This window comes from Phasianus colchicus, chromosome 5 (genome assembly GCF_987193195.1).
Source record: "Phasianus colchicus chromosome 5, bPhaCol1.hap1.1, whole genome shotgun sequence".
NCBI classification, from domain to species: Eukaryota; Metazoa; Chordata; class Aves; order Galliformes; family Phasianidae; genus Phasianus; species Phasianus colchicus.
In genome coordinates, this window is record NC_143440.1 from 11,726,125 (window position 1) to 11,741,412 (window position 15,288).

At 37.1% G+C, this 15,288-nt stretch overlaps 1 protein-coding gene across 5 annotated transcripts in view; it reads left to right on the forward strand.

The window, feature by feature from the left end:
- INSC (INSC spindle orientation adaptor protein) overlaps positions 1-15,288 on the forward strand; it is a 122,338-nt gene that overhangs the window by 93,663 nt on the left and 13,387 nt on the right. For all 5 annotated transcript variants that reach the window (XM_090142027.1, XM_090142026.1, XM_031614048.2 and 2 more), the window contains 3 exons: positions 1,158-1,336; positions 10,893-10,959; positions 14,687-14,842. In XM_090142027.1, coding sequence (XP_089998153.1) covers positions 1,158-1,336; positions 10,893-10,959; positions 14,687-14,842 — 402 coding nt within the window. The remainder of the gene's footprint in view (positions 1-1,157; positions 1,337-10,892; positions 10,960-14,686; positions 14,843-15,288) is intronic.

Genomic DNA, 15,288 nt, shown 5'->3' on the forward strand with positions numbered 1-15,288 from the left:
CCATTTTTAAATTCTGAAGCTGGGCATTCTGCACTTACATAATAATTTTAACTCCTGTCCATTTTTGAGTAAAATTTATGCGTATTTATCAACATAACATCCACATGCTATACTACCATTAGAACCTCCAAATGAACTGAGTCAAGGATCCTCCTGTCTCATATTTGTCTCGTATTTGGACTTTCTAATCATTCCTTTACGGCTGTTGTGTTTCTAAATTTGCTATAAGTAGACTGCTAGAGTCATCTGAACAGACTTGAGATGTATTTAGCATTTATTTATACATATTTATTGCAATGCACCACAGTCAAAGGACAACCTTAATAAGCCATCTAGAAGGGATTAGCAGGAGGAGAACTTCCCTGATTGTCAGTGCTCCAGTTTCACTTCAATTTTAGTAATATAAACTCTGCTCAGGAAATGTGAGCATTAAAAATAAACCATGTGTAACTTCAGGAGAGCTCTTTCAATAATCACACACCAGTGTCCTTTCAATATTTATAGCTCAGTAATCGAATTACTGTAATATGTTTAATTTTTAAAACAGGCTGGAGTGTTATTGCCAGGTGATTCAGATCTTACTTAGAATATATGTGTGCAAGGAATTAAAAGATAACCATGAATTCAGCACTTCTTATCGAAAATGGAAAATACACAGGATGACTACAAAGAAATAGGCTTAGAGATGGGCAAAATGTATGCAGTTTGTTCTAAAGAGCAGGATATATGGGTGAAATATTCTTTTATGGATCAATTACTGCCAGCCTTCTGCCTGTAGTATTTCATTTCATTTATATCAAGGTGTTGAACAACATTCAGTGGAATATTCTTTGTAGAATGATATAGTAGGTAGATACTCTCATTACTTAGATGAATGCTCAGCAAACAATTGCTTTTAGTGTTCAGAAGCACAAACGAAGATGCCTAATGTTATTAATGTTTATAAAGCACTCTAAAAATGTGATGCAGTATATAATTTCCAACTTAAGATTATTTTTTTTGTTTTGTTTTGTTTTGTTTCTGCTTTTGTCTTGAGCGTTACAAACTTGGCCATGGATTACTAATGCAAACTGCAGATGGTTAAATGTTGCTTTGAAACAAATGTGTTTTTGCAGTGAGAGGATGATTTTTATTCAATTTATTCTCTGCATTCGTAGAACTGTGCCAAGAAGCCTCATCTGGTGAAGTTTTCCTGCTGGCTTCAGCAGCTCTTGCCAATATTACTTTCTTTGATACCATGGCTTGTGAAATGTTGCTTCAGCTAAATGCTATGAAGATTCTTCTAGCAGCGTGTTCAGACAAACACATAGTGGATACTCCATATTCCCGAGATCAGGTGAGTGACTTCTCAGCAAGATACTATGAGCACATTTATGCAAAAATCAGCTGGTTTCAGCTTCTTGTCTGTCTTGATGTAGGCAAACCTAATTTGATTTCCTGTCTTCACTTTTGTTCACCCTAAATGTGGCTTTTTCTTCATCTGTTTGTGTCCATTCTTGTGCATTCTAAAGTCTGAATGTGGTTTTATGGGGAAAAATAGCCCCTTCCCATATTTATAAGATACGGGGATTTATTTTTTTCCACTGTGAAGCTGGTCAAGCACTGACACAGTGAACTAGAAAGGTTGTGGAATCTCTCTCTTTGAACGTATTCAAGACTTGGCTGGACAAAGCTCTGACAATTACTGTTAAAATATATAGAGACATCAAGGCCTATATAAACTATTTTAAGTTCAGAGATGAATTAGCTCCAAGAGCCGAATATGGATCTGATCCTCAGCCCATTGACGTTGGTGGGCTTTGGATCAAGTCCTAATTACTGTCCTTAATGTGCTGCTGTTTTGGTGCAAGCAAGACCTCAGTTTGGTGTGGTTCTAGACATGGCTTTATACTGTTAATTCATATATACAATTCCTCTAATTCCTAAGGACAGCTAGCACTGATTAGTTGACAGCCTCCACGGTAGCATGGATAGCACTTCACTCAGGAACTGAATGTCAAATGCATTCTTTGTTGCCTGCAGGAAGTAGTTTTCTGCTTGTGCTCCTCTAGCAGTGTTTTGTCTTTTGATTTCTGAGAAGCTGTTTTATGCAAATGATAAACTTCCTGCCTTCACTGTCTGAAAACTGACTTCCTCTTTCACTTTCCAGATAGTGTTAGCTTAGATGAGGTTAGAAACCAAAAATTGTGTTGCTGGACTTAATGACAACATAATAATTGACCATGTAATAGCAGCAGGCGTTGTTTTTGTACCCAGAAGTATGACAGTGGAATTGCTTAATTTTATAACAGAATACTTTGCATAAGAGATGTCAGATGAAGCCTTAATTTCCAGACAGCTTAACCTCTAGTTTTCTATCAAAATGGATACAAGCGTGTCCTCTGTTATTTTTCTTAATGTGGATACTTTTTTTTCTTTTTTTTTCCCTGCATAGCAGGTTTGCACTTTAAAGGCACATCTTTCAGACAGGTTCCTGCCTATGTTCATGTAACATGTATGTGTTCAATGTGTGTGTGTATATGTATATAATGTCATATGTCTTAATGGAGAGAAAGCACTGTCAGAAGAATGATTCTAACAAAAATCCTTGTCCTTTAGGGCCCCTTTCATTTTAACTATCATCTTAGACTCTACATAGAAAAAATATGAAATATGTGTTTGTGCAAGGCATATTTATGTATAATAAATTTTTTTCTCTCTGCATTCCCACTTGTCTTCTCAGTGTTGCTAGTATTCTCACCTCACCTGTGAAGCTGTGGAGGTAAAGTCTAACATCTTCCGATCTTCTGTTATTCAAGCAGACAAAGAATTAATGTGCAGTGAACACATTGATTTTAAAGTGCTTACTTCTAGGTCTAAAGTCAGTGAGTTATTTTCTGAAAAAGTTTTAGGTGGAGAAAAGCTTTAAACTGGAAGGTGAAAATTGAAATAGTTACTGCTTTGTTTTTGCTCTCTTTTTCTTCCCCCTCCTAAATTCTTTCCATTTTCCTTGGCACCTGGGAGATGCTGCAGGCTCTGAAGCTGAGATCTTCTCTCTCAGTTAAGATTGGAATCTCTTAACATTTTTTTCCCTTGCATGGATGATTGCAGGGTCAAAAAGTGAGCAGAGACAGATATTATTTGAAGATCAAGAAGTTTAGATGTTTAAATGTTGCCTAGCTCTCAGTGAAATACTTTGGAAACATTATTTTTAAAGAGAAGAATACTGACAGGACCTTTAGACTTCTTATGAAAATCCCTGCCAGCTTGCAGTACTACCTCTCAACCTGTATTTCTTGAATGCTGGGGAACTTATAACTCCTTGTCAATTGCTTTTTGTTTTGTTTGTCATCATGAAGACTGTTAGATTCCTGACTCCAATTTGTTAAATGGCTGTCCAGATTTTCCCTTATGTTTGGAAGGCAGTATGGTCTGAGGAGAACTTGGCGCTCAGAATGGAGTTTGAGCAATGAAGTCTGTGTAAGATGCCCATGTTCCCTACACTTGACAGAAGTAGAAGATAAAATCATTGCTGGTGAGGAAGGCAGTTGGAGTCTTTCTTGCTTAGGCTTTCTAAGTTCTAGGAGCAAAAGAATAATGTGGGAGGCTGCCTTTCCTGGTTAGTCAGGAGAGGAATATCCCTTCTACTGCTGAACCATCAACTATTCTTTCCTAGGGAATAAATGCACGTGATACCCTGGGACTTTGTGGCCTATGCCATGTTACACAAGCATCCAGGGACAGAGCAAAGGTCTCTGGTCTATTGGGTCTGGCTGCAAACTGTGTTTGGTAAACTGTACACCAAAATTGTGCAATCTATTCTAACATTTACTACATCATGCTGAGAAAACATGTTTTCAGCTAATACAGTTAGAAATGGAGGTTACGTTACATAATTAAGTTGTCAAACAATATATTTAAGAAATTAAGCAAGAAACAAGACAACCACTAAGATGCAGAAATGAAAACTAGGCCCAAAGTCACATGTCCTTATCTGAACTTTAACTATGCCATTATATCACAGATATCTAATTAATTTTCTTTGTAAGTCTGCAATTGTTTTCCTGGTGTCCCTTTTTTGTTTTTTGTTTTTTTTTTTGTTTGTTTGTTTTAGAGAAAAGACATCTCTTCAACACAAGATCTTTTTGAGACAAAATGTCTGTTTAGTTATAATTCTGCCCTGCACATTCAGATTAGATGCAGTAAAATGCAGCATGCAGCAATATGCAAAACGAGAGGCACAGTTGAAAGAGTGAAATCCTCATGTCAGCTGAAGAACTCTTTGCTGTTCTTTGCTAGTGGCTAGGGTTTTATTCCTGGGATCAATTCCCAATATTGTTCCTGCTCTGATTTTGAAGTAGTAATTTAACTTCTCAGCATTTCTGTTTAATCATCTGTAAAGTTGGGCAGACAGCGCGCTTACTCAGTGTAAAGCCTCTCTGGAGGAAACATGTTGTGTCAGCACAATTCATTGCAGTTTTTATTCTCAACCCTTGCCTGCCAGGTTCACAGCACAATCAGGCTGGTGCTGGAGTAGAGCTATTTCCAGCAGAATCTAAACAGGAGACTGTAACAATCATAAAGCTGGAAGTCTGAGATGGTTGTGTATGTGTTTTGCTACTTTTGTTTTCTTGGCTTCTTTACAAAATTTGACAGCAGACCTCTAAAAGTCTCTGTCTTTTTCCACTCATCATTTTTTTCCAGAAGAGTTATCACTACCAAGCTGAAGGCTGCGATTTCAGTCTCAGTTCTAAGCAGGTGAGCTCATATGAGCATTTCTACATACTGTGATTCCTTTTCTGCTGTTTGCTTCTCAGGTAGCTAACTGATACTTTCTAGGATAAGCACCAGAAATGACTTCCCAGCCACTGTACTTGAGTTAGTGGCAGCTGAACTAGATCCTGTGCTCTTTCTCACTTCTAAAGTGGGAGTGATTAACTTTTCTCTCACAGATTCAAACCATGATCCCAAGTAGACAAAATAAAATTGTTTCCTACTGTGCAGCAGCTTAGGCCAAATTATGCTTCTGCTACAGGGAGACTAGGTATCTTGTGCTGACTGAATCAGTTCCACAATCTAAGAAACTTTCTAATAACACAAATAGTGTCTTAGGGATGATCTTTTTTTTCCCCAGGTTTTCATCTGAAACAAAGGAAATTGTGGCCCCAGAAGCAAGAAAAGAGACAGGTTCAATCTCCAGCACTAACTAGCTCAGAGCTATACTGCCTAGTTTATGGAACATTCCTATTAGCTGTGTGAGCCATGCAGGATGCATTTCTCATATGCTTCTTCAAAACAAAAAATGTGAGAATTCTGCCCACTCCTTGGCTACTTTAGTTAGCACTATGAAATAAAATAGATAAAAAGGTAGTAAAGACATCCAACCTACAACAGGGGAAGATTCCTTTAGTCCTAGCCTCTGATACTCTGCCTTAGCATTCCAAGACTGGGGTTCCCTGACGCAGTCTTGGAGTAGATGTAGAGTTCACAGGAGATCCTGTCTCTAACTGCTGTTATTTTTCCATGGGAATATTTGCCTCTTCCAATGAGATGGCAGAAAGACCCTATTTGTGTAGGTATATTTTTTTTCTTCTGTTTTCAGGAAGGAAACTGAATTCCCAATCACAGGAATGGGTAGCTGATCCAGTGGGATTTAAGTTTTTCACTACAAGTGATATCATGTGCCAGAGAAAATTTCTAGAGATTTCTTAACAACATCTTTCCTCCCAGTACTATCCTGAAAGAGTATCCTTCTACCTCAACGTGATGTAATGCCTGTACCTGAACCCTGCTGTGTATACTCTTTTGCTATCTCCCTATGGGCTGATCTCAAATTGTGAAGTTTAAATGTTTTTAATTTACATTCAGATACAAAGACTCTCTTCCTTCTGATTAGTTATCAGATGTCCCTTTCTTCCTAAAGATGGGTATCTGGAACTTTGTAGACACAATCTAATTTATCCTTATATCATTAATTTGAATTAATTACCAAATACAATATTTGGTAGCAAAAATTAATTATACTTAGTGATGAAACAGCCTTAAAGAAGTAATTATCTAAGAAGATTAGCAATTCTATATTGATCTATTTTGCCACTCTATTAAATTACTCAGTAATTCTTATTTTGATCATGACTTTCTATTTATGTTGGGGCTATCAATAAAAGCTTGCCGGACAGTGTACCTTTACTATCAACAACAGCATATTAGCATCACACTTTTCACCTCTGTAGATCTCTCCCCACAAATGAGGTAAGTGACCCTCAAATGTGGAAGATATTGGCCCTTTAACAAGTTGAAATGTGTGCTTTCATCTTTCAAATCCTGCTGCATTTTTCTTCCTGAGTAGCTGGTTTCACACTAATGAGAAACACTTTAAGATCATCTTATATCTCCCATTAAGGGTGAGTTATCTCAAGCAGTAAAGAAGCCTTCTGTTTTCTATGTGTCCTTTAGGTTTAAACCTCTTTGTTGCTTAAAGCATTTGAGTTTTACACTCACAGCATATGCATCTGTGTTTATAAAAAAATTTTCAACTCATTTTCGTTTTTGTTACAAATGGCCAGTACCTTTATTCACTAGTTAATGAACATTAGTCACCATTACTTGTTTAGAAAGAGAAGTGTTATGATGTTACATGGTTTTAGTAAGAAACCCTCCAGGTTGACTGATGCTCCAGAATTTTTGGACAAAACCATTCTTAACCTTAGTTTCTCAAATTTCTATTACTCTTGACAACTGTAATGCCTAAAGTTCAATGCAAAGTAGACCACAGAAACGAAAAGAAAGGTTCATCGTATCAGGATGTGAAAGGCTGGGTGGGGGGAAGGAAACTGTGTGGAACTAAAAATGTTTTGATTGATTTTTGATTTAGTTTATTAAACAACAGTATAAACACTTCCAATTATAATAATAAGTTACATTGTCACTAGAGAGGGATGTGTCTGTGTTTATTATTCATTCCACTCATAGAAGTATACTGATATTTAGTCTGATTTTTAATTAATTTCCAGAGCAACAGTAAAAATAATAATATGATGCTGTACTGACTTCTGAAAAGCCTGAAATGTCTCTATTATTTTTAAGTGTTTTTATTAAATAGGGAACATTTGCATGGGTCTAAACTGGAGCCCCCTTGCTCCAGAATTTTTGATATAGCTTTTAAGGTCAGAAAACAAACTCTTTAGTCTCATTTTAACCTCATAACTCATATTAGTGGGATTATCTGCATGTTAATATTTTGCTAAATTGCCACCTTTTCATAGGGTGCTAAAATAGAAGCACATCTGACAGTTCTCTTGCTGGCATTTTGTGTTTTACTGTTTCACTCCCTGGCATGTGTAGGTGGAGGTGGGCAGTGCATAGCACATATTAGCAGTTGGGTGAACGCAGAGATAAAACCCCAGAGGCCTATTCCACTGGTTACTAGTAGTGCAATTCATGCAACACTGACTGGAATTATTCAGCTTTCATCTGGATGCACACAAATGTCTTAGTTTTATATTTGTGTACTGTGTCCATTTTTGCACGATGTTCATTACTTCAGCATTTGACAATTATAATTCTTCAGTGTTCCCTTGTGAGTTACTACTGGTATTGCAAATTCTTTTGGACAAATAATTTTTCAAACTAGATATAAGCTAACTGAGAAACTAGCAATAAAGAGTCTCAGAAATAATTGTGCTGAAATGCTTGCATTTTATAGAACTAAAGAGCCTACACAGCTTAAATTTTCTAAAAGATTGAGAGGTAACTCTCTAAACACCAAACTGGTGAATAAGCCAAGTTCTTGACTGGACAGAGAAGGAATGAAAAAGAGTTATGAAACCAAGACCAAAAAGTCCACGAAACACTACTTATTCTGCTCTAACCACTTTTGTGATTGGGATCTACAGCTAGGAATTCTGTCAACACGCAAAGTTACATTTTTACTTTTCAGCTTGTCCAAAACTGTCATAACTGTTTTCTTTACCTTGAAATATAGCAAGATAGAAATATTATTCTCTTCCGAGAGAGAGAGAATGAGTCAGAGACACACTGTTTCAACCACAGTATGACAAGCATCTTTCCATGACTGAACATGGAAAGATATGAATTGTATGGGCAGTCGGTTTAGCTTCTCTGAACAGGACCCAAAAAATATGTCTGTCCTTCCATATAAGACTACTGAATAGTTCAGCAACAAGCACACCTCAAAAAGTTTGACCTTCTCTTCCTGTACTTCATGTTGCCCTGTTGACAGCTCATCTAACAGAGTTTATGGATTTTTATTTCTTTTGTACCTATAGTTATTTTGTACAAAGCTGCAGCCACTGTATTTATATAAGTATTCCTGTCAGAGATGAGCACCTGAAAGTTTTGGTTGGTCTGTATAACTGAGCCCACAGCTTGGGTTAGTCTGTTGGAGAGATCTGCTGGAGTAGAGATACAAGAGATGGAAGGGTCAGGATCTAGCTCCAGAACAGATCTGCTTAGTACACATAGAGACACTGAGGCAGTGAACTGCTGCTGGATGGGATTAGTGTTTGCAGTATATGGTCTATGGCAGTACATTAAGAATCTTGCCTCAGGTTTGGCAATAGATTCTGAGAACAGATATTACGTCAAGAATTCTCCATATGATGAAGCAATCGTATGTGTGTTTTTGGTTTGTTGTTGTTGTTTTATCCACTGGAAAATAAAGTCTGATAATCTTTGCTTAATACCATATGTGTAAACTCCACACTTCAATAAATTGCAAAGGTTGGTGGAATTTGCAGGCCTCAGCATAGGCTTTCCAGATGCTTCTGGAAAAGTTCTTCTTCTTGGTTTGCAGTCAAGTGTAAATCGTAAGGAAATCTTGCTACATTAATCCCATTGCTCATAGGAGTGTTCTTCTTCAAAGAAATTTGAGTCTACATACAAGTCTGTTTTCCTCTAGAGACTTTTCCTTAGAATTATACACCCTTGAACTTTGGTCTGTATTGCAGAGGAAAATTTTATGTAGGTTGCATGTATAGTGAATTCTAAAAGAGGCAAATAGTGCAGAAATACTAAATTTTAAGTCAACTCCTTATTCAGCTTGCCTGTTGTGTGTTCAGGTATGCTATTTCACACTTACTTTGTTAACATGATGCTTCTGAGAAAGAAAATCTATCCATATAAGTGAGTTAATTTATAGTTTAACTGCCTGTAGAGTCCTAAGATATTAAAAGGCAACTTAGCTAGAACCTGATACTTATTGATGGGAAGATTTGAACATTTTTGCACGAGGTTATGTATAAAACCTTTTGGAACTAAATACACTGCAAAATAAATGGGCTATGTAATCAATACAAAGGAGTCTGAAGTACAGATGTAAGCACCATGCAAATAATTTTTTATGTCGAAAGATATACACAAAATATTTTTACATATGAAAATACTTATTAGACAAAATAACTTGAAGCAGTGGAATAATTGGCACATATTCAAATTATGGTTAATTGAATTCTTCATCTGTGGCTTAGAGAGCCACATGGGGTACAGACTGTGCATAGAGGAAGTAATTTTCATTAACAGGATATAATTTAGAATGAGAAAACATATACACTCTGCCTGAAACACTGTTAATAATTAATATGGAATAAATACATAGACATGTACTGAGTTACCATATTTCTACCTGTCACTCTAGAATTTCAGCAACTCATTTGCATCCTAAGTAAGTATATTTATTCAGAGAGATGACACTGTAACACTGCCTTTGAAAGTGGAAGACCTTTATGTCACAGTATCGAAAATGACTCATCCTTTTTACTGAGATGGCAAAGTGAGATCAGAATCATGATCTGATCTACTTACATCTCTCAAAGAAGTTTGCATGTTTCTGAACAAACACCGTACAGGTACAAACCTGATAAACAGTTCTCAAACTGATCATTACTTTTGAGGCTGATCAGTATTTCTCAGCTACAATAGAGACAAAAAGAATCTTTTAAGAAAATATACTATTTCAATTTTGTATTCTAATGATATATAATATTTATTTTTTTGTCTCATATATTTTGTTAATGTTGAGATATATTTGTGTATATGAAGCAAGTTATTTGAAGACTAAAGTATAAAAAAACTTTTGCCTGATGAATGAAAGAACGTATATCATGTCAGAGAAGGGAATGGATGAATGAAATCCAAAAAGTCTATTTGATTCAAGCTCTGTCAACGGCTCAGTGCATAAATTTTAAGCAATCTGCATTGCACTTAATCCTGAAAATGATTGATGTTATTTTGGATAAAAAATTCTGTAAATCAGGATCTCACTTGGGCTTCTCTTAGTATTTTGATCTTAGCTCAGGGAAAGTGTAAACATGCTTAAGACCAGCTCCATTTGGGACAGAGCTCTAAAACGAAATCTATGGCTTCAATAAAACTAAAAAGTGTTCCTTGGATAATACTTTGAATCCTGTTGAAGATTCCTCAACATTTCAGCTGAACCCTGAAGCAAAAGGGTAGTGAGAATACAGCTTGAAAGTACCCGATGTAGTAGACCTTAACCTGCCCTGCCTGAGAAGGAATGTGATGGCAGACATTTGAGGGAGGGCAGCTACTAGATGAATCTTTGTAAGTCCTCCAGGTATTTTGGTTGGTTGTTTTTATAAATGCTTCTTTCTCTTTCTTCTAATTTGAGTCAACAATTTTTCTCCTGCATAGATTTTCATTATATGCTTTATTTCATGAGATGTTTTATTTCTCTTGTCTGGATTTCAATTATCAGCCATATGGTAAAGAACCTTGAGAGATAAGTGGGAACAGACTGTTAGTCTACAAGAATGCTTTTTAATTCTACCCATTTTGTCATATTTCTGCCATACTTATTTTATTCACTACAGTCCTATTTAGTCTTTCTGAATTGTAAGGCCATACTTAGTATTTCCTTTTCTTTTTAACAACAGGTGGTAACAATATTGGCAAACATGTCTGTCTTGGACCAATGTGCTTCAGAAATCATTCAAGGAAATGGTATGTATTTTAACTGAATTATATTCCACATGTGTTTGTGGAGAATATTTGAAAGGAAAGGAATATTTACTAGTTAAAGGAGAAAGGCTTCTCAATTAATACTTCACTTTGCATCCCATTTCTGCTGGATATTGCATATTGCTGCAGGGTACAAAGTGAGTCCTTGGGATGGTTCCATGCAATGGAAATAAATTGCCACCAAAGTTCAGAAAACTTTGCGTGTAAGGCAACAGACTGATCGTGTGTCTGTGTGTAACTTATTTGTAGACAGAATGCAAGGTATTGTTCCAACAGCTGTTATTCTAGTAATCACAGTATGTAAGGTGGCAGTTCTTACACATTGAAATATGTTTGGTACTGAACCACTTAGTGTTTTTGTTTGACTTTGCTCACTAGTATTCAGGGGCACAAATTCTGAAGCACTGTTTATATTACTGTGCAGCACTTGCCAATTTTTTCCGCACTTCTTTAAATATCACATTGTGAGAAATTCGTGTTATCGAAAAGAATCAAGTCTGCCAGGAGAAAGCTTACAGGTTAGGTTAATAATTGTGTGAATGAGAATACAGAAAGACCTAACTGCCTCACTAATACATCTCTCAGCAACTTCATGGCTAAGGTAAACTGTAAGCCTTTTTTTTTTTTTCCCCTGTGCTCTCTAGTGAGAAATATTCAATAACTGTGAAGTTTCACATATTGCCTTTTCTGTCCTTTTCTGTCCTAGAAATATCCCTTCCACAATTTTTTTAATTAATGTTTGATAGGAATGGCTTGGTTTTGGATCCATTTGAATCTCAAACGTGGATGGAGGTGGGAGAAAGTATGTAGAAATAGTTCTTGAGATAGAATTGGTCTGCTCTAAAGTACATAGCTCTCTCTGAAAATAATGCCTTCTATTTCCTTCCATGGAAAGGAAATAGGTACAAAGACCAGAATGACACTATTTGATAGTGCAAATTTTCAGCTCCAAAACATTGATTTTCAATGCTGTCACCACCATAGCTATTCATTTTCACCAGCGATGAACAAGAGCCCACGTTCCATGCTCGTAATAATCTACACTAGAGAAATGACCCACTGTTTCACAGCTGCTATGATGGAGCTGTTGCTAGGAAAATATTGCCCATGCAATCTATCTTTCATTGGCCTGTACAGGTGGAAGTCAGAAGGTGCCAACTGAAATGAACTATATGGTGAATGTGGTAGAACATTCCAGCCAAGATTGGCAATGTGCTCCAGGGTCCTCAAATTGGTATGCAGATTGGCGTTATCATGGTGCAGGAAGTTCAGGGCTTTGGCTTAATCAGTATAACAGAGACCAGAGTTGATAATTTGTCTGGCTTCCAGGAAATCTAGAAGGATCATCAAAAGGACAGTGCTGAGGACTGTGTCTTGAACCTCTTCTTTGATAGGGAATTCACGTGTTCCCATTGTATAGTCTGCTGTTTTGACTCTGGCTTGCAGGGGTGATATCATGTCTCTTCACCACTAATGGTGTATTCCAGGAAACTTTCACCACTGGTCTCATACTGATTCAACACGTCCTGACAAACTTGCAGTGTTCTTTCTGTTCCTCTGCAAGCATTTGTGGGACTCACCTGATGCAAACGTTGTGACATTCCAATATTGCCACCATCATTTCCAATGCATTGAAGCCAACACTCAACTTCATACACAGTTCCCTGGTTGTAATTCACCGGTTCGCACAGACGAGCTAACTGAGATGCTTTTCATTTCATGATGTGACAGCCATGCATGGCTGTTTGCAACGTGGCTTGTCTTTCACATTTTTTCTACATGGAGGAGTCCAATTCCATGTCTTTGTTTCATCAGGACTTGTGTGTCAGACGCCATTTTGTCAGACTGCCTCTCTGCTGCCATCAGTCACAAAGCAACAGAATGGTGGGAAGGTTCAACCTCTACTGCCACACCACCAATATTTGTCTCTCATGTTGTGAGCCAACATAATAAAATAGGAGGCATTGCTTTCAGCAGCCCTCGCAATACTGAATTTAGCTGTTTCTTGTATTTCAGTGCAAAATTTGAGTTCTGAGCACATAAATATGGCTGACAAGGTTCAGAAATGGCTAATTTGCTTGTTGGGATCCATGTTTACAGAGAGGTAGCATGCATGGAAAATTTTACATGCCTTGGAGATAAGCAGATTGATTATTTAGTTTGGGTATCTGTTTCCTTGAGCACACCAGAAACTGTTTTGTTCTTGGGAAAGGTGTTTGATCACCACAAGTCTCCACAAGTTACCACAAGTGCAGAAAGATCATAAAAAGACAGTCAAGCATGAAGTGCTTTGTAGCGCAGGGACATTGCTTTAAAAGAACTCCAGCAAATTGTTGCATACTTCTTATAAACTGTACTAGATCTGTGTGTGTTCACACCACTGGTGAACTGTGACTAGAAGTAATAAAAAATAAACACACAATACCAAATAGCCCCTTCTCTTTCCTAAAAGAATACAGAAGTATTTTCTCTAATCCTCCCTCAGTGAAACGTGTAATTAATGGAAGTCTGTATGTGATAAAGTTTGTGTATACGCTCCTTAATGGAAATTCATACAGAAGCATTTGTCCTCTGGCTTTTCAGAAGGGTTGGCACTCAGCTTGTGTATAAAAGCTTCTTGTATTTGCCTAATACTATGATAATTAGATGCTGGTCGGAAGCCAGACTAATACATGCACTACTGAGAAGGACCTTAAGATCTTATAGAGTCTGGATGGATTTTTTTCCCAACTTTGACTTATTTTGTACGTCAATTGATCATTATCTCGTTGTGTGATTCTGGTGCTAATTCTCCTAATTATTTATGCAAATATTCTAATGGTTAAAATCCTCTGATGCTACCTAAAGTAATCTGAATTTCCTAATGGCATATGGAGTCTAATAGCACATAATTGTCCTTACAGTTAAAATAACTTAGAAAATATAAATCAGCACAGTCTCTGGTTTTCTCCTGCTACAATGAGTATCTACTCTTACAGGTAAAAAAAAAAGTTGATAAAAACATTTTACATTGTTTCTTCTGAAATGAAGAGTCATCACACAGTAAACTTCAAGACATAGAACCTCACAATTCCCCTCATTAAGGGGATGCAGATTACTGTAAATACTTTGAGATGGAAGCTTTTAAAGGCTTGCTTAAAATTATGTAAACTTGGAAAAAAACAACCACCACCACTTTTACTTTCTTTTAATTAAAAGGAAAGCCTGAAATATATTCCTCCTGTTTTTGAGGTTAGTGACAACCTTTAGGCTAGCTTAAATTCAGTTAAGGAATGGAGGTGTTCAAGGAAAATTTGGATGTTGTGTTGAGGGACATGGTTTAGCGAGAACCATTGGTGATGGGTGAATGGTTGGACTGGATGATCCTGTGGGTCTTTTCCAACCTTAGTGATTCTGATTCTATTCATCGACTTTTCACAATTTTATTTGAGTCAGCATGTATTTGGGCTGTTTCCAAGAGGCTGAATGGAAGAGGAAAGAGTTAGTGCATTTTCTAGTTAAGAAATTTCTGTAGTTTCCTGATGAAAACAAACATTCACAGATCAGATGGGCCAAAATACCAACGGCAGAATTGCAGCTCACAGTTATGCATTCTTCATGCCCTAATCCTGTAGTGGTTACATTTACCTAACTTTCTATTTCCCTTTACCATTATAAGGTGATATTTCTTGTTGCAGAGAAGTTAACAATGGCTCTTACATCCTTGTAGGTGTTCAACTTTTAATGGAAATGCTCTTTGAGAGGTCATCTTCAGGAAATTCAGCAGAAGTTGCTGCTTGTGAGCGAGTTCAACAGAAATCTGCAGTTACACTGGCACGACTCAGCCGGGATCCTGAAGTGGCAGATGCAGCTGTAAAACTCAGCTGTAAGGATGTGTCACTGGCTTAATGGAAAACTGAAAAAGAGGGAGGAACTGTCAGCCTAGGAGAAGCTCTTTTCATTTTTTTAGCCTGACTTGGTACAGTTTGTGGAATAGGTTGCCTATAAAATCTTTTCAGAAGGTGAGGAGGTTGTACTTAATGAACCTCTGGCTCAATTCCCAGAGGAACCTGAGGTACAGCTTCCACTCAATGCATAGCTGTGACAGACTGTGACAACCAACTCCGGACTACCTCCCACGCTCCTTTATTTAAAGCCTAGTGCAGAATCCAACAGTGGGCATAAAACTCAGATTCCTGCAAACTCAGATGTGATGAATCTGATGGGAAGCCACATATTCTTTTGAATGTAGGTTTTTAAAGACGTGGGAGAATTGATGGGGAAGAAAGGGAATCATGATTTTTGTTCTGAAAGAGCAACAAAGGGTAAAAA